General features: G+C 40.1%; 1 protein-coding gene across 3 annotated transcripts in view; it reads left to right on the top strand.

The window, feature by feature from the left end:
• The window catches only part of NEO1 (neogenin 1), a 206986-nt gene that overhangs the window by 50182 nt on the left and 134712 nt on the right, over positions 1 to 22092 (top strand). For all 3 annotated transcript variants that reach the window (XM_086471584.1, XM_086471583.1, XM_086471582.1), the window contains exon 2: positions 13763 to 14080. In XM_086471584.1, the coding sequence (XP_086327710.1) occupies positions 13763 to 14080 (318 nt within the window). The remainder of the gene's footprint in view (positions 1 to 13762; positions 14081 to 22092) is intronic.

Genomic DNA, 22092 nt, shown 5'->3' with positions numbered 1-22092 from the left:
GGCGAATTCATTGATGGTAGTAATAAGATGTGGTTGGTTGATGTTTTTGCTATTTTTAAATAATTTTTAAATGCTTGTCTTGGAAAAAATTCTTCTGTTTGCAGGTCCTCTTAGATAGTCCTTGCTTGATCTAATATTAAAGGTATTTAAGATTTTTTTTTTCCTCTTTTATGAAGCATGACAGAGGTCTCCCTCTTTAGAAGGACGCTGGTAATGATGTTTGGCAACTTTCAGTTTGGTCTTGGAAAAAAATTACTGAGGTTTGAAAAACAATCAGTTATAGAGGACAGTGGTAGGTGTACATGGCTACAGGGCTGTGTGTATGTGTATAACCTTTATATAAGTTCTGTGTATGGATAAAGTTTATATATATGAGGGGGTATATGTAAATATAAATAAAAAGGCATGGGGTATGTGACTTAGTTATTTGTTGCTTAAAATTCACCAAGGTAGTTCATGCAGACTTCTAGATGGTTGCTACTGTGTTACGGCTATAGATGTTCAGCTTTAAAAGATCTTTGCAAAGATTCTGTCACTAGAAAATTCACATTCACAAGCTGGTGCGGTGGTACCCCACAACCGTAACACCCAGAGATCTGTACAAGGCATGGTACGGCTGTTTACGTATTTACTTGTTGTCGTGTCACTCTGTACAGTGCTCTTGCTGAGCAGCGTAGTAATAGAAAAACCAAGTGTAAAAAATATCGCTGCTTGTTACTGTGCAGCTGGGACACGTTGCTTGTAATAGTAAAGCTGCCTTTTCCTCTGTGTTCTTTGCCGAGGTAGTCCTTTTGTTTCGTGCGTGGCAGGCTCTTCTCACCCATGTGATTTGCTGATGCAGATTGTGACCACAGGCTTCAATCTGTGAGTGGATGCATGTCACTGGGGTCCAGAATACAGATTCTTTTTGCCTCTGTTCTCCATTTGTTTGAAAGACAGCTTGAAGAATTAACCTTGTGACTTAAGTTTTTCCAAGGGCTTGAAACTAGGCAAACTTCTAATCTTGTCTAGTGTAAAGTGCCTGGCTTATTTTTCTGTAGTTGGTGATTTTTCATTCTTGCTAGAGAAATGAGTTTAACTCTAGTTATAGTAGCTTTTCCTCGATGCCCATCAAATGCTCTACCCCAGGGCATTTGTTTCCCTCAGTTACTGCAGTGCTAGCGGGGTCTTCAAGCACCAACAGCCAACCCTCAATTTAAAAATTGAGAGGTGGGTGAGGGTAAGCACATGGAAGACTCGGACCGTGCAGAACCCGGTGCACGCCTGGCATAGTGTTCCGCTGGTGTGGATGCTCTGTGCAGTGGTCAACAGAGAGACTCGCTGTATCAGAGGCTTGTGTTGCACTAACTGGAAAAATCTCTGAAGGTTTTGTCTGTAGACCTCAGAGCTTTCATCTTGGCCTTCTCAAACAAGTACAGCAAACCCTTACACTCAGTAGCAAGTCTGAAAAATTGGTGATGCTACTGGTTGTCTGTTATTTCCTCCAGTTCCCTGACGTGTTATTTACCTTGGTGCTGGTGTAGCTGGAATGGGCCACAGTTTTCCATGTTGCTTGCGGGCACATGCTGCATCTCTGTCCTTTCCATGTGCCTGATGATGTGCCAGTCAACTGGCTATATTCCTGCTAAAAAAGTCTTAATTTTGAACTCTATAGTTGATCAGTTTGCTTTCATAAGAGTAGTGTTATGACTTAAATTTGTGAAGGATCGATTTTGTTGCAGCTTAATTTACCCATGTAATGAACTCTGCCACAAATGTTGAATTTTATGGGATACAAAAACTAGTGTAAATAGATGTTAAGAATAACATCTTAAAAACATTGCAGTATGTTTGTAGTAGTGTTTATGTGCATCTTTTCCTTACCTTTCTACTGTTCTCATTTTTTTTCACTACTGTCCTGAAAGATCAATAAAATCCTCATTTATAAATTGCTATGGTTATTATGTTTTATATACTGTGGATCAATAGTGCGATTGGACAGTGGTTGCTTTACTAGAGTAGGAAAACAGAGTGGAAGAGGCTGTACAGTTAGCTATGCTGAATGTATGAAATTAACCTAATCTTTCAGCATAAGTCCCCTAACTTAGGGACCCTCAAATTGAATGCTGAAACTCGTATTCTTTTGCCCGATCCCCTTCCAGCCCCCTCTCGCCCCCCCCGGGGCAATGGGGAGGTGCTTGCAGGGGTTGCTGGTGGCTACTCTGTGTCCAAGAGCTGTTGAGCTGAAAAGCAAACCCCACTTGTGGCTGCTGAGGTCCCTCAGTCACCTGTGGGGAGATGCTCAGAGGCTGAATTTGGGGAGGTTTTGCTGTGTTTGTTTTGCTCTTAGGTGCTCCCTAGCATCTGCTCTTGACTGCGGTGACAAGACGTGCAGCTAAAAGGATTCTTTTTGCTCTGATCTGATGCGGCTGTTCTTCTGTTTCCAGGTCCTCTTAGATAGTCCTTGCTTGATCTAATATTAAAGGTATTTAAGATTTTTTTTTTTCCTCTTTTATGAAGCATGACAGAGGTCTCCCTCTTTAGAAGGACGCTGGTAATGATGTTCGGCAACTTTCAGTTTGGTTCTTGCTTGCATCTTTTTTTTTTTTTGATGTTCATCCCTTTTTTCACTCTAAGATTCCCATGGAAACCAGGTTTCTTTTTTTTTCCTCCTCGTGTGTCCTCCTGTATGCCATTTTTGACCAGTGCCTGTGGTTGGAGCACCCCTGGCTTCATAACGGCATTCCTCCTTGCCCTTCCCACTTCTGCTGCTAGCATCCTTTGTGATCTCTGCAGCCCCCTGAAGCAGTGAATTGAATAGGTAGGTGGGCTGTGCTCAGGGAGGTCGTTCGCTGAAGCGCAACTCCTGTGTCACTTAAAGTGCATCTTTAAATGAATTTGTTACATCGAATACGTTCTGTTGGGTACCCCATAACCTTGTTGGCATCTGAGGAGTTGTAGTATTACTTTACCCTTCGTGCAGAGTTCTTGGATACCGCAGTGTGTTTACCACTTGGAAAATATTTAAGGAATCAGTTTCAGCAAGTAATTCTCTTGTGATGTGTGGGGATTTTTTTTCTGTATTTATATTCTAAACCATTTTTGAAGTATCAGTCTGGCAAAAAAAAAAAAAAGGACTGAGGGAAGGAATCTGCTTCCTGATTATCTGGGCTTGGTTTGCAAACCAACAGGGAATCTCCACAGGGAGCTAAACCACTTGCCTAGCCCTGCTAAGGGTTTGGGCGGACCAGTTACTCAGGTCTGAGTGCCTGGAGCCTGGGTGGGCATTGGGTGGTTTGATGGAAGCCCAAACAGGGTGTAAGTAAGGGAAGATGGAGGAGTCTTTTCCTAGATGTTTAGCATCTTGCCTGTGTTGGGTGCAATTCTGAGTCTTACAAATGGGTTTTCTGGTTTTTTTAACCCTTTGAAAGCCACTGGTTTTTTTACTGCTACACCTATCTGAAGAGCTGAATTATGTGCCCAAGGGCCCAGAAGACTGGAACTCTAGAAAAGGAAATCCATTACTCCAGGAAAAATGGAAATTCCTTGTCACCTGCTATAATAAATGTAGTATTGGCAGTAGGTAACATATGGTAGCTATTTCCGTGGAAAAGTCAAAGTACTGTTGTCCATGATGATGAACAGAAATAGATTTTCTTCCTTTTGTAGGTGTCTTTACAGTGCCCTCTAGTAATCTTTTGTAGAAATGCTAGATGTATCTTTTTTCTCGGACCAGTTTGATAAATTAATGAAAATGGTCAGTGGAAGAATTAATTAATTAATTGAACTCTGGTCCCCTGTAACTGATGTGCTTTCCGAAGGTAGCACTGCTAATATTAAAAATAAGTAAAAATGGCTTGCCATTCTTTTCTTTTTCATAGTTGGTCAGGAAGCATATGAAAACTATAAGACTCTGAAGTCAGATTACTATAAAAACTACCAGAGCTGACAGCTCACTGTTGGGTACTCCAGTAATGGGCTTTCAGCCAGGGCTCTGAAGTTACAAGCAAGGAAACAAATGTTATCTTTTTGCTTGAAGTATGAGGAAAAAAATTGCAGGGGAATAAAAGCTGTACAAAGCATTCAAAGATGGGCTGGAATGGGAAAAAATAAAATCTATCTTCTGGCATACTGTTAATTTCAGAGGAAAGGTAATCACTGGCTTGTTTTGACAGATGAGAAAAGAGGAGTTTGACGTTGGATGAAGGCTTTGTTAGGAGTAGAGTGCACATCAGTTTTCATAGTGCTTGGTACCCTGATGGCAGTCATCACCCTGAAAGCTCTGCTGTTAGGTCATATATTGGACAACTAACGTGAGAGATTTTGATTAAGGTAACTTCTGTGTCTGGAGATTTAAGTCAAAAAGGTTTTACCTTATTATCATTCTAGCTTATTTCTGTCATTAATAGCAATAGAAAGGTGACATAATACACAAGAATGTTTTGTCCTTTGTATCAAGTAAAACACTGTGCCATTTTTAAATCCTATGCAAGCTTAAAGGAACATCAGTTAAAGAGATTGGCCATTTGAATGAAAACTGATAGTTTTCTGAAATGACAGAAATGGCTTTAGTAATTCCACAAAAAAAGGAAAAGGTGGATAAAATCCTTTAAGCTTGCCTTCTGAAATGGTTATGAAAAGAAATTTTGCAGTTAGGATATTCAGAGTAGTTTCTTCATTGGCTTAACTCTTTGAAAGGATGTTCTTTGCAGAAGGTGAGAGGTTTGTGGGACTCTGTTCCTAGATCTGAGTTCAATAAAAACCAAGGGTTGTTTTTAAGCAACCTGAAAGAAATCCAGATTTTTGGTCTTAGTGGTTATAAAGGATGCTTTTTCCTTGTACATGAGGAGGAATAAAAAGTCCAACAGAACTTCTTTTTGAAGCACAGCTGGTAGACAGTTTGCTAGATGTGAGTAGGTTTAAGGCAGATGAAGAAATCCTTGCCAGAAGGTAACCCTCTGACAGTGGGACTCTGGACTGGACAAGAGAGGAACATTTCCTTGGTGGGGATTTCCTTCAGGACAAGTTGCGCAGGTGTACCATGCAAATGGTTACAGTGAATCGTGCTTTAGGGAGACTGCTCCAAGAGGAGCTTCTGCTGTCTTTTCTCCTTCGGTTCTCTAAGCTCAATGGACCTGCAGCACCTTAGTAAAGGGGCATAAGGGTTGTGACTCCATGTGGCAGCGCTTGTGAGCTGGCTGTTCAAGGGAGCCATCGTCACAGAACTTCTGACAATTAAGCAGCAACACTGTACATAAAACAGTTGCTTCTATGTGTTCAGGCTTCAGGTACAGATTTCGAACTCCCCAGAGGTGTTAGGCCATGCAACGAAACACCAGCCATAAATGCATCTCTTCAGACATTTGATATAGGAGATTACAATCTGTGTTTGGATTTTGCTGTTGATCACTATCTTGGTTTTATTTCCATTATTTAATAATATATGAGGAGATGGTATCTCTTACAGAAAGAATGGTTAGAGTAAATGCACGGATACTTACTTTTCAGTGTTTTACTGCAGGCACACTCTACAGTATGTGGATACTTTTTTTTCTTGATTCTATTTCTGCATAAATTTTTTTTTTTAAAAAAAGGGCTGACTTTTTTTAAAAAAAAAAATTTATGCTTGAGGTCTGTCAGGAAGCTCGGTTAAGATTAAACCGACAAGAGTTTGTTCTTAACAAGTTAAAGGTAACTGGAAGTATAGACGAAGTTATGAAAGCATTGCTGCAAAATGCAGCTTGCTTTGCTTGAATTTGTTCTTTGTTTATTGACTGTGCTGTCTGAAAGGCAAGGATACTCCTAAGTTACCGAAGGCAAAGTCCTGAAACCTGTATTATTTCTTTCTATGTTACAGTAATTCCTGTGGCGATGATGAGTATCTTGACTTCTGTGTTCTTAGTACATGATGTCAAAAACCTTCTCAACTCAGTAATGTTAAACCGTTAGGGAATCATATGCAAAAATACTTAATCTTTTCACAACTTCATATTTATAGATGGATGCCTCTTGAAAACCCTGGGAGCAAAAAGGCAGAGCAGAGTTCCTTGTAGCTAGAAGCTGCCATCTGTGTGTTGTCGACAGCCTGCACGTAGGCCTGTTGGTGTTCAGACAGGTGTTCTTCACAGTGGACCGTAAAGAATAATTTCTCTAAACTTACCATTTTATTGAGAACGATTGAGGGTACAGGGTTTCCGGTGGTATTGTAGGCTGTTAATATTCACTCAGTATTGTCTGCTTGGCCTGTATTGTAAGAAGGCACCTGCGCACAGGCTTGGCAACTGAAGAGAAGAACAAAAGCATGCGGCTTTATGCCGCTGTCTTGCAGGAGAATTTGCCTGAATGAGCAGTTTTCTTCCTGTCTCTCTGCAGCGCAGAAAGAGCCCTTTTCAGTAAAGGGGTAAGGGGCCCTGTACGGGTTGTTGGCTCGTATCACAAAGAAAAGGATGCCTCTCCCTTGTCGATCTCGGAGCGTAGCCCCTTTACTTGCAGGCCAGGGTGAATCTGGGGCACCACAGCATTCTTGAACATCATTGCTAGCCCACAATGCTTAATGACGCTGGGGCGAAGAAGAGTTACTCTTGTTGAATATCTTTGTTGTAGTGTATTAAGTCATAAAAAGAGGAAATCGGCTTGTGCTGAAGGAGAAAGGAATCTGCTACGTCTGGGAAAGTCTAGATTTATACATGGCATTACTTATCCTACCACGTTAGATCACTTGCTCTCCTAGGTTCTGCTGGCAGCCTATCACTGGAATTATGGAAGTACCAGCAGGATTTATGTTGTACATCTGCAGTCAGGGGTAGCTCTTACACTCTTTCCTTTCTTACTTGATGCTGAAGTGCAATATAATTTTTGTCTCATAATTTATGGATTGATTCTTTACAAAGAAAGAGACGAAGTGGTGTTTAATGAATGCAGTTTAGAGAATTTGGCCTTGGTTTTTCAGTATGAGTGGACTTGCCACCATGTATACAATTGGGCTTTGGATGTGCTTTTAAAAAAAAAAAAATCCTAAAGATCTTTGGTTGGCTGATGTGTATTGCCATCATATGCAGTTTAATTTGATCAGATGGTCTATATTCTATATTCTCTGAATATATGGAAAAATGTAGTATTAAGCAGAAAATATATCTTTATCTAAACATTCGTTCTGCTGTGGTATATTGTAATATCATACATAAATTTTGCTTATTGGGTAGCGTAGAATGTTTCCAATGTTGTCAAGGAAAAAAAATTAACAACCTGCTAATACTTACGTTTTAATTTGAAAGTAATGCATGTAGCTATTTATCCATATAGATAATGGGCTCCTTAGCAACGAATATTTTAACCAAACCACAAAACAAGTTCATTGTGAGCCCTTACTGGCAGCTTGCAAAGAATAGTGTTTGTAACATCTTCAATTAAAATATGTTTGGCTAATTCTTGAAGACAGCTTTTTTAATGGTCTAGGTTAGGAAGGGCATGACATACTGTTTTTAGGATTACAAGGGCCATTGGGAATGTTAATTAAATTCTGGTGAAAAGCCTTTTAAAAGTTCAGTCCCGCCGCAAGAGAGCTTGGATCTTTTATCATTGACTTCAATACATAAAAAGGGGCTTTATAATCGTTCCTGCTGGTCTGATTAGGGTTTTGTCAAATGCTTCTATTTTAAACGTCAGTTTTCAAGGGTGTTACGTATGTACTCTTAAATTGCTTTGGAGTCTAGCTTAAAAGGATGAGTATCATCCTCCCATATTGACACATCTTTCCTCAACATGTAAAAATAAGTAATCTTTCTTCATCAAAGCCTGTATGACTCCTTCAACGACAGAATCCTTGTGTACTACTAATCTAAAGTCGGGTGGTTTTGATGAAAGATAGGTTTGGTTGCCTTAACTTACCATTCTGTTTGGTGAAAGTGGTTCTGAAATTATACCTGTGCTTCACATTTTCTTTCTGGATGGTTATTGCATTTGACCCTTTTAAAATTGAATGCTGTTTCCTTCCAAAAGTTAGGTGAAATCTGGTATTAAAGTCCTCTGCTTTGAACGCAGTTGATGGTCGTTGTCAGGAAAAATCGTTTTGGTGGCAATGGTGGATTAAAGTTAAATCTATAGCACTGGTAGCAGGGAAATCTCCTGACACGTGTTGCCATGAGCTGGTTTGACGTAATTTGTATGTACTAAGTGGAACTGAGATCAGAGTGGTGTTTTGTCTGAAGTTATTTTCCTAAACGCCGTAATTTCTGAAGAGCTTGTGTCAGGCAGTTGTTAAAGCACACATTCAAATGACTTAAGTTTCATATTGGAATGCTTGTGTTTTTCAGAAATTAACTGGATAATGAAGGGAGGCTTCTTCCCACTTGCGCAGCTGCTTTGCATTTACTATTTAGGCATTTCCTCACCTGAAGCCTTGTTAAAGATGTACCACTGCACAAAATGTGACACAGCTAGCAGAACGTACAAAAAATGAAAGTAATCCTTCTGTAGGCATGCTAGCAGTGAAAAGGAGGCTAAAGGAAGCCTTGGATTTCTTTTTTCCACTGAGGTATACTGCCCTTTGAAATGCAGCATTTGGAAAGGGCGATTGATGGGCTCAGATTCTGTCTTCCCTAGCTCCTTTCAGATTTCCTGTGGCTGGAAACTGCTATATTAAAAATTCCTTCTTTTGACATTGAGTTGTTCCATGGTCTTTGGGGGAAGCATGCTGTAAGAAGTTCAGGCAGATTCACCTAAACTTTCTGAACTTGGTGCTGTATCTCAAATAGCTCTCTTTGGTGCTTTCTCAGTGAGAAGAGTTGCGTGCTTATGGTCCTTCATCTTAGTACTGAGAGGGGAAGACTTCAGCTAGGCTTAGCAAAGGACAGGCTAAAAGTACTTCACTGTTAAATATTTTCAAATCAGTTATGTGTGCTGAGTTTTATCTTGGCTGAAACAATTTCAGAACTGTTAGTTAACTTTGAGAATATAGGGAGAGATGAGCTACAAGGAGTACTAGAAAACCCCAAAATATTTTGATTGGGAGAAGAGGAGGAGCTAGGGATGTATCAAAGTAGTCATCCTGGTTTCAGTTCCTGGAAAAACTGAGGGGTGAATGAATGAACACCACCCTCCAACAACTTCTGGAAGGTAATGTGGGTAGGAGGGTTAATTGGTATGGAATTGTCAAGAAAATATTTTCCAGACCATTATAATTTCCTTAATAGTTTAAAAAGGTTCACAGAAAAAAAAATAACCCCTTGTTCTTTCCTCAACCACTACTGTCCTGTTACTCTTGTAAGGAAATAGGGAAATGCGACCTTAACTCACATAGGATGGCTACAAAAAAGGGTGGATGTGTTGAGATAAGAAGTAAATACAGTGATAAATACAAAGCCTGCTTTGTGTGGGATTTCGTGCTTGTGTATTCTGGGTAAACTTCTATTAGGTGTCTTTCACTCAGAGCCTGGGTGACAGTGTAAGCAGTATTTGTTAGATTTTCACGTGACTCTAACCTTGTCCTCCCTATTCCAGCTTTGAGTTCAAAATTGGTAAACTTTTTTGGAAGCAGGAAAAACTTGGAAGAGCCAAGTGAAAGTTAATACAGTTAGGCAGGAGTAATCAGCTAGTCAAATGTTAAGTGGTAAAGAACAAGCCTTATGGCAGTTTCTGAGAAAAGGATCTGGGGATTGCAGTAGTGAAGGGATTGCAGATCGATGTAGTCTGTAGTGTTATGCTTCTGCACTAAAACATAACGCCTCGATGTTGGGAGGGGTGAAGAAACGAGTTGCAGAGCTTCCAAAAACATGTGAAATGGCACCATACCTGCAGCTAGTTGATCTTGTTTCTGCTGGAGCGCTTCATCGTGTTTTGGGCACAGCACTGCAGGAAGAGCACAGGCCAGTTGGAGGGGGATTCAGAGAGTTAATTATCAGAGCTCTACTATCTACCTAGCACTAGGCTTTCTAGCTACTACTAACCTAAGAAATGCTATGCCTAAAGAGAAGGCTAGGGAAGGATTTAAGTCCTCAAATATGCAGAAGACTGTTGGGAAAGACGGACGGTCTGTTCTCCATGCCCACAGTGGCAGAAAGGAATGTGCTTAAATCACAGCAATGCTGCTCGATAGTCCTAATAACAGAGAGTGTGAAGCTGCGGCACTGAGTGCCCATAGGAATTGCTGGGACCCTATCACTGGTCTTCAGTGTGCGAGATTTAACTGTTCCTGTTTCTGAGCAGGAAGATAGACTTGTCTTGCTTTTATAGAAGTTTCTTGGGCCACTATCAACACAAATCAAGCCACTGATGTGTACATACCTATGTGTGTACAGCACCACCATGCCCCCCCCCAGATAAGTATGTGGGAAGAGGAAGGACTCCCTCCACAGAATGCACCAACTCTGTCCTAGATAATGTAGTGCCATTTAACTGGATAATCCAGAGGCCAGTGGAGTGAGAGAAGTGGCTTGTTGACAGAAATAGAAGTTTATTAAGGTTTTGTACGTACAGAGCCTTTTCATGCTGACTCCAGGCTTAAGTGAGATATGAGTTCAGTTGGCTGGAGTGTGGGTGAAGCCCACCAGCACTTCTCCAGACTGCCCCCAACTTGAAATTGGAAAACCTTTCTGAGACCACACGCTAGAAGGGTCTCAATTCTAGTTTAACTTCCTTCAAGATGGGACATATTTATGTACTAACCCTTTTTTATCCACTGCTCTCTGCAGCAGCATGGTAGTACCCTGAGTTGAAGCAGGCTGTGCTGTGTCTTCACGGGGCTCTTGGCAAGAGCTTTTTGATGTTACCTCTGAAACCTGGCTGAGTGTTTGCTTTCTGTTCTACCTGGAGGTCTCTAATCCCTTCTTTTTGGCATGCTCGCTCTTGACATCCTCTGCTCTGTACTCTGTGATGCTATGTCCTTGGGCACCTTGTTGTTTCCAGGATGAGAATAATCTTATCCCATCAGTGGATTTGATCAGCTCCAATCTGTACCAAAGCCAGATGAGGCAAACATGAACCTGGCCGCCTCCTTTCAAGGGTTTCCTAGCTTTTATTTAAAAAGCCAGAGAAGGGCAGAGAAAAGCAAAACTCAAGTGTGTTTGTATTTTGTTCTGGTAGGGGCCTTGGACCTATATTGGAAAAACTTACAGAAGGTCGTAAATGAGGGGAAAAAAGGTTGATAGCTTGGGAAGAATGCTTTCCCTTGGAAAACCCAGGGACAATAAAGCTGAATCTTTAATTTTAAAAAAGACTTCTGGGTTTCTGGAGTGATGGAGGAGATTATACTGATATATATATATATATAGGTGAAAGTATTTTCATGCCGCTCATGACTCTTGTTTCTTTTTGCCATTTGGTATATTGGAGCTGGAACTTGGTACTTTGCACATAGAGATCAAGTACATCTGCACATTATACAAACCAAAGTCGCATAAGCAGCACCTAGAAATTTTGTAACTTATTGGTTGGGGTTTTTTTGTTCTTGTGTATGCTTGGGGTTTTTTTGGTGTGGTGTGTGGGGTTTTTTTTGTTTGTTTGTTTTTTTTTTTTATCCTTAAGAAAGACATATTCTCAAAGATTTGGATACCAACATAAGTCTCCAGTCTGAGACTGTTACTTTTACTGTCACTAGGGAAACTTTAGTCTATCTGTAGTTTTTTCCTTATTTCCTCTTTGAATTCTTGAAGGTAGAAGAATATTTGAATGGTATGACCTACAAAAGCATAATTTATCTGTTGTTTCTTTCACACCACTCCTGCCTTATCTTCAAGTTTCCATGAATTCTGAGCAGCAAAGACAATAGGCTTTGTACAGGGAAGGCTGGAGTCCCTCTCCAGGGAGAAGCTGAAGTCTCTTTGGAGACGAGAGACCTTCTGTGCAATTCAGTGATAGAGAGGGAATCATATCAGTTTGTTAATGAAGGCTGTTTTAGAAGGTAAATCTGATTTTAAAAAGGGAAAAAACCAAACAATAACAAAAAAACCCCAACCAAGCAATTGAAGCTAAAATGCTTACAGGACAGACTTTACAAGTAAAGGTCTCCTTCATATTTGTGCTTTTTCTAAAAACACAGGCTTCATAATTATTCTGTGGCTTAATGAAAGAAATCTGATTGTTAAATGCATATTCCTCTTCAAGGTGGTCTTAATGTACTTCAGCTTTTCATCATTGACCTTACTGTGAAAGAATAAATAGTTTTGAGATGAGTATTTCTGTGACCATTTCTGAAGGGTTTAGTGCGGTGGTAGAAGCCTCATTTTTTGGTTGCAAATGCCTTTTAACCCTTTTCTAACATGCCTTTCCCAAGCGGTACAGATTGCCTTTATGTTCTTGAGAGAAGTGCCTACAAGGAAAAACATTCTTACTGGATCACGTGTTGCTTACGGCCAGGTCAAGTAAACTGGTTCATGGCTAGGTTTGCTACGCCAATGTCAGATAAAAGTAATGTAGCATCTACCCATGCAGCACAACAGGGAACAGGTCTTTCCTCACTGCTTTGTTGTGTTGTATGAACATTCGTCTTAGAGATGATATGTGACTGAGAGGCAATGCCTGCTCCCCGGAAGGTCAAGACTTCCCTCCCCCCTGCTGTTGAGCACTATATAGAGGCTTTAAAATCCGACTGTTTTTCTGGTTTTACCATCATTTTCGTGTCATTTCACTGTTGTGTCTATCAAAAACAGTCATTTTCTAAGTCTTACAAAAAGACCTTGTAGGTTTGACTGTTCATTTGTTTTCAGCTGGCATTTTGAGTGTTTTCTTTGCAGCTTGTTTTCTTTACATAAAGACAGGAGGAATCCTTGCAGCTCTGGGTTGAGGTGACTCGCTTCAAAAGCCATATTAACCTTTTAGTCTGCGCACGTTCAGTTTTGGTTTGCTGGTAGGTGGCTAGTTGTATTTCGGTTTCTGTTGCCACAATATTTTGCACAGGTATGCCACTCCTAGTCCCAAGTGGAGGAAAGGTAGGGTTTGTCAGAGTACAAGTGGGGAGCCTTGATGCTATTTCTAAGGTTACCTTTAGAAACAAAGACCTTGTTTTCTCTCAACCCGACATGATGCTGATTTGGAAAACTTCTTCCCTGGAAGAATTTTTCTTCTTTCTGTTTTCTATGGGTGATTAAGACAAGTCAAAGTGGTATGACACAGTCTTTCTGCTTGACCAAATACACCAGAAATACAGTAATTAAAATTCACTTCTTAATGCAAAGTATATGTTAATTATAGAACTCTTTTGGGAATACTTAAAATGAAAAAGTAATCATGCTTATCCCGAATGAGAATGGAAGTAAAAACACATCTTGCAAGTGCCATAAAACACTTTAAGCTCATAATTGGAGACTCTTTCTCTTGAGGGCTGAATTATTCTTGATGTTTCTTAATCTTTCTTATACAAAAGAAATTACCACACTGCTGAGGTATGGCACCCGTACCACAAAAGGCCAAGAAAAGAGCCTTAAGAGTATGTATTGCTTGTATAAATGTGGTACTCAAGCACATATATTTACGTTAAGTTTTCATGAGGCAGACTTCTGTCTGCAGGGGATGGCTCAGGAGGAGTAACCATATTGATTACCATATGAGCAGATGAATGTGTTTTAGGCATGAAAACCTCTTTGAATTTAAGAGTCCATTGGTGTAAATAGTCAAAGCAGAAGACACTGTCGTTTAGACCAAGCTATTTCTAATAGCTTCAGGGAGACGATATTGTGAGTAGCAGTAGCTCTTGTACACATCACAGTATTTTGAAATGGGGTTGCATTTTGCGTTTAAAAAGTGTGGAAGGCTAACCCCAAAATTGTGTGATGTGATTTGTGTTTTGCAGGATCCCTTGTGAGAACCTTCACTCCTTTTTACTTTCTGGTGGAGCCAACGGACATTCTGTCAGTTCGCGGAGCTTCTGTTATAATGAACTGTTCAGCTTCTTGTGAAACTTCTCCAAAAATTGAATGGAAAAAAGATGGGACTTTTCTAAACTTGGTGTCAGATGACCGTCGCCAGTTGCTACCGGATGGATCTTTATTAATAAACAGTGTGGTGCATTCCAAGCATAATAAACCTGATGAAGGATATTATCAATGTGTGGCAACTGTGGAAAGCCTGGGGACCATTGTCAGTAGAACAGCAAAGCTCACAGTAGCAGGTAAGTCTCTTTTTTGTTGTTGTTAAGTATAATGAACAGCGTAATAATGTAGATGTATACTCTGCCCTTGCAAAAAGAGGAAGGCCCTTTCCAAGAAAGGAAAAGATAGTTTCATCAGTTATCAGTGAAACTGGGACTGTATCTCTCATTTTACTAGCTGAAAGTTGTTATATATTCTGTTCATCTAGGTGGCTTAATGCATGGGTATTCCTCAGAAAGTGATGAAGATCAGGAAAAATGCAATAAATGGATTTAAAAAAAAAGTCAGGTGCGTGTAATCACAATGAAGCTTTACCACAGCTTAGAAGGGGGGAAAAAAAAGAGGAGGGTTCTGCTTTCTCTGCCTGCTTGTGTGTTGAGATTTATCTGCCCTCTGTCGTAAATATTTGGGAAGTTCCTCAAAGCTAGCCAAGTGTGCAGTCTCTAAAGAACTGGAAGACTGGCAGAGAAAGCAGGAGTGCTAGGGTTTGTATTTTTCTGTTTCTTGAGTATCAGGTGTGAACAAGGAAGTTTGAAAAGTGACAACCAACCGCATGCTTCAGTCTTTCCTGATGGACATGAAGAAACCCAAGCTATAACCTCACCTTTGGTGTTTTGAGTAACCTTTAGACATGACTTGGTAATAGCTTTTACTTTGGGGGTAGAAAGCAGTAAGTAAAGTTTGCATGTAAAAATAAAGAATGAGGAAAGTGATCTGCGTTCAGAATGTCGTTCGCTTGTATCTCAGGGCTTGGAAGCGTTGGATCTTGTGTGTCTTGTAAACAGTATAGCTGGGAGAGACTTAGAATTACTTAGTAAAAGTAAGACTTCAAAAACCAGCTGGAAAAAAAAGGTAAACTAAGGCAATGTAACTAGGAAAAAGAGCCTACGAAGCAATTTTCTTTTGTTTCCCTAATGATGTTTGCCAGCCTTTTTCAAACAGTTTTTTTTTTCTTTGCTTAATAAATGTCTTGAGGTAATGAATTCTTCCTGACTAGTGCTACAGCGTCTCCCAGAGCTGCTGCTTACTGTCATTTATATTCTGATGTTGTTTCGATTAAGTTAGCTTGTAGCATTGTTGTGAAACATCAGAAATGTCAGAAATAAAAAAATGGGGGTTTTATACCTTAAAAGGAATGCCTTTCAGAGTCTCCGAATGAGAAATACATTTCTAAGTTTCTTGGCAATGAAGACAATAAAAGCAGTTCTCACACACTTATCTTGGGCAATTACCACCTTCTTACACTGCTGCTGTCGTGATTAATTCTGCTGCTTTCCATATGAGATCATTCAGCATCTTGCTTCTGTTATCATTCTGGTCTGTATGATCATTGGGTAAGGTTAATGGGGTTAAAAATGAAGGTAATCCAAAATGTCTTCAAAATTTCCAGTTCAATTTTCCTGTATCAGTGCAGAAGATACTTTTTTAATTGGTAGTTTTTAAAACGATGGAATCTTAAAGAGCCTTTTAGTATTTAAGAAACAAACCAACCAACCCAACACAATTCTGGTGAGTTTTATTTTCAAAAAAATCTTTGCTAGAAAATTGCACAATTACACTCTAACCCCAGCCAGTACGAATGTTCACTGCAGAAATAGTTGCCCCTTTGTCTCTTGTTGGCCTAACAGATGTATTAGAAGATCATTGATCAATTCCATGCAATAAAAATTGTAATTGTTCTGTTGGGAGCCCGAGGAAACACTCTTGACAGGTGTTCTGCATTGCTTTACGCCATCCTGTTAAGTTAGAACCCTGCACGAGAGCATCCTCTGGCTGCAGTGTGCATAAGTCGTTCTGCTGCTCCAAAAGATTTGTCAAATGTAGGTGTGTGAAAACCTATTTACTAACTCGGTTACGTGCCAAGAGTTGTGTGAGACTACATAGAGTTTAATCCTTTAGTTGGGGGAAAGGTGGTTTTGGTTGCTGAAGGCTTTGGAATAAGGGATGGACTATTTAAATTCTGGTGTAACTATATTGCTTTTATTGACCTCATTTCAGTCCCTCAGTATTATCAGTGGTTTTTAATATTTATTCCCCCCCTCCTTTTAATTGGAAGCTTTCAGGCTCTGGTAAGGGTGGGGATAGTTAGCATTGTAAGGTCTGTCCTCGACCTCAGGATAACAATGGGAGGCAGCTAATTCCCTTCTTAATTGAGCAGTGGTATGTTGAATTTGTACGATGTGAGCGCATGTTGTTCTGCGATGCACCTGATCTCCTTAAAAGAGGGTATTTTGAAGTGTAGCTTGCATGGTTCAGCTGCTTCTTATGTATCAAATAACTTTGTTACCTGAAAATGACAAATTCTGGTGAGTACTATAGGCCAGGGCAAAGATAATCCAGTAAAAACGTGCTGTGTTCCATCATATATATGAAAGAATAGAGGTTTTGAGTTTTTAGTCTTACAACTGCGCTGTTTTCCCTAACAGCCGATAGATAATGCTGACCAATCTACCTGCAGTGAGTCTTGCAGAAAGATCTAACAGGCTGATAAATTTTGATAAATTTATCGAATTATTTAAAGGACTTTTTATACATTACAGTTTGATGGATCTAAAAATTTTTGAATGTCAGAACCTGAAGCTCTTTGATTGCCCTAGGGTGACAGATACTGATAATGCGAGGTGTTGCAAGGTGACAGAGGGGCTTAGTCAACCATTGTATGAAAAAATCAAACTAAAACACACACTCTTGTTACCTGAGCGCAGGCTGTTCAGACAGTGACTGAAGGCTTTATGTTAGAGACCTGTTTTCTTGGTTTCTTGCTTCAATTTACGTTTTTGACACAGTGCTATAAATGTGTCGTGGTACGGGAAAACTGATGACTATGTGGATTGGCAAGTTTGTGGTGCGTTTGACAATGTGCTTTTAAATAACCTTTCCCTATGTGGTAATAGATGAGAAACCTCTACTCTTCAGGTGTGAGTATCAAGGTTTCTGTGGCAACTGAGACTCCTATAGAAATTGATCTTGTCCTTCTCTGATCTAGTTTCTCATGTGACTTAAGTCAGAAGTTATGAAGTATTACATTATGAAGAATATTTTAAATCGGCATGATTAGTCTGTAACTTGAAATTGTATGCTGCTGCACCTTGCTAGTAAGTTTTTACTGTTCTACCAGACTTTAATAGTAAATCTTTGCTTTTTAGAAATTGCAAATGGCAAGAAATTTGTTTGCTGTCTTTAATGATCAGTAGTTTCAGGATACATGTATCTCTTTCCCATTAAGTGTGTGCTTCCACACTTCGGTTCTTTCTAGCAAATAAAGGTTGAGGTTGCTGGCAGTGTTTCTTCCTTCTTTGCTTCCCCTCGCTGTGCAAACGTGTGTTATCGTGCTCTAAACAGGGTTTGTGAAAGAATTAATTTATTTTTAAAAGTGGTTTTGCTTGCTTTCTTTGAAGCCAGAATATGACTGCACAAACATCGGGGTAGTGGAGGGAGATGGTATGGTGGTCAGATAGTCCGTGTCATGCATAGGCTTTTGCCATATTGTGGTGGGACTGAACTAGGGAAAGTCAAAGGAACTGCCTGACTTAGGTAAAGCCACAGCACTTTTTAATCAGTGCCTTACTACAGTATGTTTTTTTAATTGGCTTTTGAAATGCAAATCTGTCTTTGATACTGAAGTGCCAGTTGAATCTGAAGAAAGGTGAAGGGTTGGAATAGGTCTTATAAAACACGGATTTAAAAAAAAAATGTACAAAATTTCGAGGAACTGTGTGTAACTCATCTTGGAAAAATAAATTTGTATGTTTTTTAGTAAAAAGTATGATACTAGCTTAAAAATACTCTGGAGATAATATTTTTTTTTCCCAGTCACTATTTACTGCTACTCAGTTAAAGCTTTCATAAGGCTTTTGTTAAGAGAACACGTACAGGAAGATCTGAGAGGTCTGAAGTGTGTCAGTGGCACTGAGTTTCTTCATACGGATTTATCAGTTCTATATAGCCATTTAAGAACCGTTCACTAAACTATTCCACCTCTTGTCATCTCTTTTCCCCTAGTGAATCCATCTGTTTTTCTTCCTCTTCCACTTATCTTTGCGTTTGATAATACTTGGCTTTGAGCTTTATATGTAATTTGCTTGGTTGTGATGAGGTGGCTCTATCACTGCCTTAATACTAACTTTAGGTATGTCTGAGTGTCATTGATTCAAAAAGCACTTGGTGATCACTTATGATCTTTTTTTTTTCTCCCATCTCAATTAAAAAATCTCCTTATATTATTATTTCTCTTATTCGTAGAAATTTTATTTTCAAACCTTTGTTTTTTAATTACTTCTGGAAAAAATATAGGCAAATCACTTCTGTTGAGAAATATTCCTGTCGTGTAGTACGAAAATCTAAAAGGGTTCAATAATCAGAAAAGACAGGTTTATATTTAGTGAAAATCTAATGTTTCTTTTAGAACTGTCTGAAAACATTGCAGGTGCAGCACTGTCTAGCATGAGCATTGTGTCTTTCTGAAAAGTAATCCTGAAAACTATCATGGTGAAGCTTCAAGTATTGTTTTGTGTTGAAAACACAAACACTAAAACCTTGATAGACTTCCCGTTTTTCCATTTACAACTAGTAACACTTGAGTGATGTGTGTGGGTTGAGGCATATCACGTACATAGTTGGAAGGAAGATTTGGAGTTTAGTTCCAAGTATGCTCTAGCACTTCATGCTCCTCAGCACTGTGTTCTCTGTAGGTCTCTGCTTCTCTGACCTGAATAAATCCTCCTCTTTCTGGTAGTTCATTCAGCTAATCATGTAGCTCAGACTCTGCTGGGTTGCTGAAGCCTCTGGCTTTGAACCTCCTGCTGTGGCAGGGCAGAGGGATTGCTGCAGTTTTTTACCTTCGCTGTTTTTCTTTTCAAAACTTCATTTAAAACTTTTGTAGGAATATTTTTGTCTGTGCAATCAAGTATCTGAAGGCTAAATGTCAGAGTGTGTTGACTATGCAGTTACCCATCATTTGTATGTGCTATGGTCGTATCCACATGCTATGCAGCACACAACCGCTTTCATTCCTTCTGCTGATCTGTGTACAGAGTCAAGCTCGGGGGCCAGGAAACAGGATAGGGTTGTGTGGTGAAAGAAATGCTCCGTGATATTGCTCCCTCAGGTCTTGTACAGCTGGGAAGATACATCACCCCCATTGCTGGGGGATTGCAAAAAGTGAGCAGGAGACTTAAGACCAGCAGAGGAAAGCTGTGACCTGGGTTCTCCAGCCTGCTGTGTAGCATTGCACAGTACCTCTCAATAACGGGGATGTCAAGCCCTTGAGCTGCGCTTGACCAATGCGATATACTTGGTGTCAGATGTAGAGAACGATGTTCGCTTGAGAAATGGGTCCAACTTTTAGCTGACTAGGTTGCCTTTTTAAGATTATTTTTTTTTTTTTTTTTTGCGTCTTGAATATATTTAACTTTGGGCTTCCAAATTGATGGCATTAGGGCTGTCTGTATAACTGCCACTGAAATTATAGGAGGCCTGGATGAGCAAGTACTGTGGTATTTAATGTAACGAGGCTTGGAGGAATTGAATTGTGAGCCAGCAGGTGCTGATGTCTAATCCTGCTTCTGTTGCAGATCTCAAGAAGATCTCCATGCTTTGCCTTTTTCTCAATGGGCTAATAAAGAATTTCTCTTCAATAAATTTAGAGCATTACTCTTTATAATGTACCAAGATGCTGTAAATGAGTACGCTGAGAGAAGACCGTGTAGAAATAAGTAATTCTGTATCCATTAGAGTTTTTGGATGGTATGCAGTAGGTAAAGTTGTGGCCAAGAACTGATTATTTAGGACATTCCCTGAGCACAGCTTGTGGGAGAGAGGGGGACCTGGACGGATGTGTTCTTGTAATTAAAGCTAGATCTCTGCAAGGCACATTATCAAAGAGGTATGTCGTGGTTGTGAGAACTTAATTTCTGATATGTTGTAGTATTTAGCTATTTAATATCCAAATCACTTCTTTATGTATAAGCAATGGTGAATAGTTAAGAATTCTGCTCAGCCATTACCTTGGGTTGAAGTTTTATCTCTGCTTTTTGCCATGACTATTAAGAACTGCATAAAAGTAGCCAGGCTGTATGGTTCTTTTGCAGAGTTTGCCTAACATTGAAGATTCCAACTGAACAGCATTTTATTTCTTACTGGACTATGTGTGCGTGTCTGCCATCTCTAAAGGGTAAGAGAGAAGCTAAGCTCAGTGGCTGAGCAGAGCAAACTGTGCATGTACCAGCTCCTTGGGGATGCCGTTAGCTTAGAAATAACAGCACTTTTTTACTCAGTATCGCATATTTCCTTTAAGGGGGTGCGTGTGGCAATCTTGATCTGATCTTCATGAATAAAGAACTTCTGTACCTTGGAATATGAAAAAACTTAATAGCATAGATACCTCAGTGGAGGGTACTTAAGAGCACTTAACCAGTAAAAGTAAGTGACATGGGTGATAAATTTTCCTTGCAAAAATACGTTTTCTATGGAAAAAGCATCTGCATTTTCCATAAATTGGCTTAGATGAAAATGTGTTTCTCGTCAATGACAGGTACATGGCAAAGGTGGCTTTAACAAAACTGCAGTTTGTACAGTTTCCGTCAGCTGTTACTAAAAACATCAGAGTTTAGACATTTGAGATAATAAATGTTCTACTCTATCATAGAATGGTTTGGGTTGGAAGGGACCTTAAAGATCACCCGGTTCCACCCCCCTGCCACAGGCAGGGACACCTTCCACCAGACCAGGTTGCTCCAAGCCCCGTCCAACCTGGCCTTGAGCACTGCCAGGGAGGGGGCAGCCACAGCTTCTCTGGGCAGCCTGTGCCAGTGCCTCACCGCCCTCACAGGGAAGAATTTCTTCCTAATATCTCATCTAAATCTCCCCTCTTTCAGTTTGAAACCATTACCCCTCGTCCTATCACTCCCTGATCACAAGTCCCTCCCCACCTTTCCTGTAGCCCCCTTTCAGCACTGGAAGGCTGCTGTAAGGTCTCCTCAGAGCCTTCTCTTCTCCAGAGTGAACACCCCCAACTCTCTCAGCCTGTCCTCACAGGGGAGGTGCTCCAGCCCCCATAACATCTTTGTGGCCTCCTCTGGCCCTGCGTGGTCTTGTGCTGGGGGCCCCAGAGCTGGACACAGCACTGCAGGTGGGGTCTCGCCAGAGCAGAGAGTCAGCATCCCCTCCCTCGACCTGCTGGCCATGCTGCTTCTGATGCAGCCCAGGATGCGATGGGCTTTCTGGGCTGCGAGTGCACACTGCTGGCTCATGTTCTAAATACGTCATTCTAAATTCTTACAATGTACATTTGTCCTGTTTAAAGTAGGAAAAAAAATCCATGTGAGCTCTTGGACTGATCTGTATTTGTACTTGACTGAAAGCAAAGGTCCAGATTCAGAATTATTATAAATATTTTCAGTTTAAGGTTGGGAAAAACAAATTTGTAGGTTTAGTCATCATTTACTTCTTTTTGAACAGTAACAGCATAAATTTGGGATATGGGAACCAACGTGATCAATGTAATTTGTGATACTGAGTGCTTGAGTCTTTGGGTATGCAACCTGACAAGGTTTGCCTTTTAGAGACTGTTGGCGTACCATCTATTTCCTTTCCAACAAACCCCAAATGCCAAAACAAAATGATGTTGATGTTTCACTCTGATCTTGAATGAGTCTTATACCTCTCTCATGGTGTTAGAGAGTTAGGGTACAAATTTTCCTCCAGAATTTGGTTAAATATAATTCTTTTTAGGGGTATGGTAGGAGAGGACTTGGAATTACTCGTGACTGAAATAACTCTTTTAAAATGAATCAGTAGAAATCTAATCAAACTAAATCTGTGTGGTTTCATACATGAACTGAAAGTGCTGGAAAGATCAGCAGGGTATCAACATAGGAACCTCTCCAGACTCAGGAGGGGAAGCAGTGTTGCTTCTGATCCAGGATATGTTCCACCTTGGGCAGCAACAGGTCTGTCTCCTTTATTTTTGTGGTGTGCATGACAGGAATTGCTTCCTGTAGTTCCTCAGTCATGATTTCAAGGCCTTGTCTAT

This window comes from Leptosomus discolor, chromosome 11, assembly GCF_034619465.1.
Source record: "Leptosomus discolor isolate bLepDis1 chromosome 11, bLepDis1.hap2, whole genome shotgun sequence".
In the NCBI taxonomy this organism is placed as follows: Eukaryota; Metazoa; Chordata; class Aves; order Leptosomiformes; family Leptosomidae; genus Leptosomus; species Leptosomus discolor.
The sequence above is the reverse complement of the archived record's forward strand: the minus strand, read 5'-3'. Positions and strand labels throughout refer to the sequence as shown.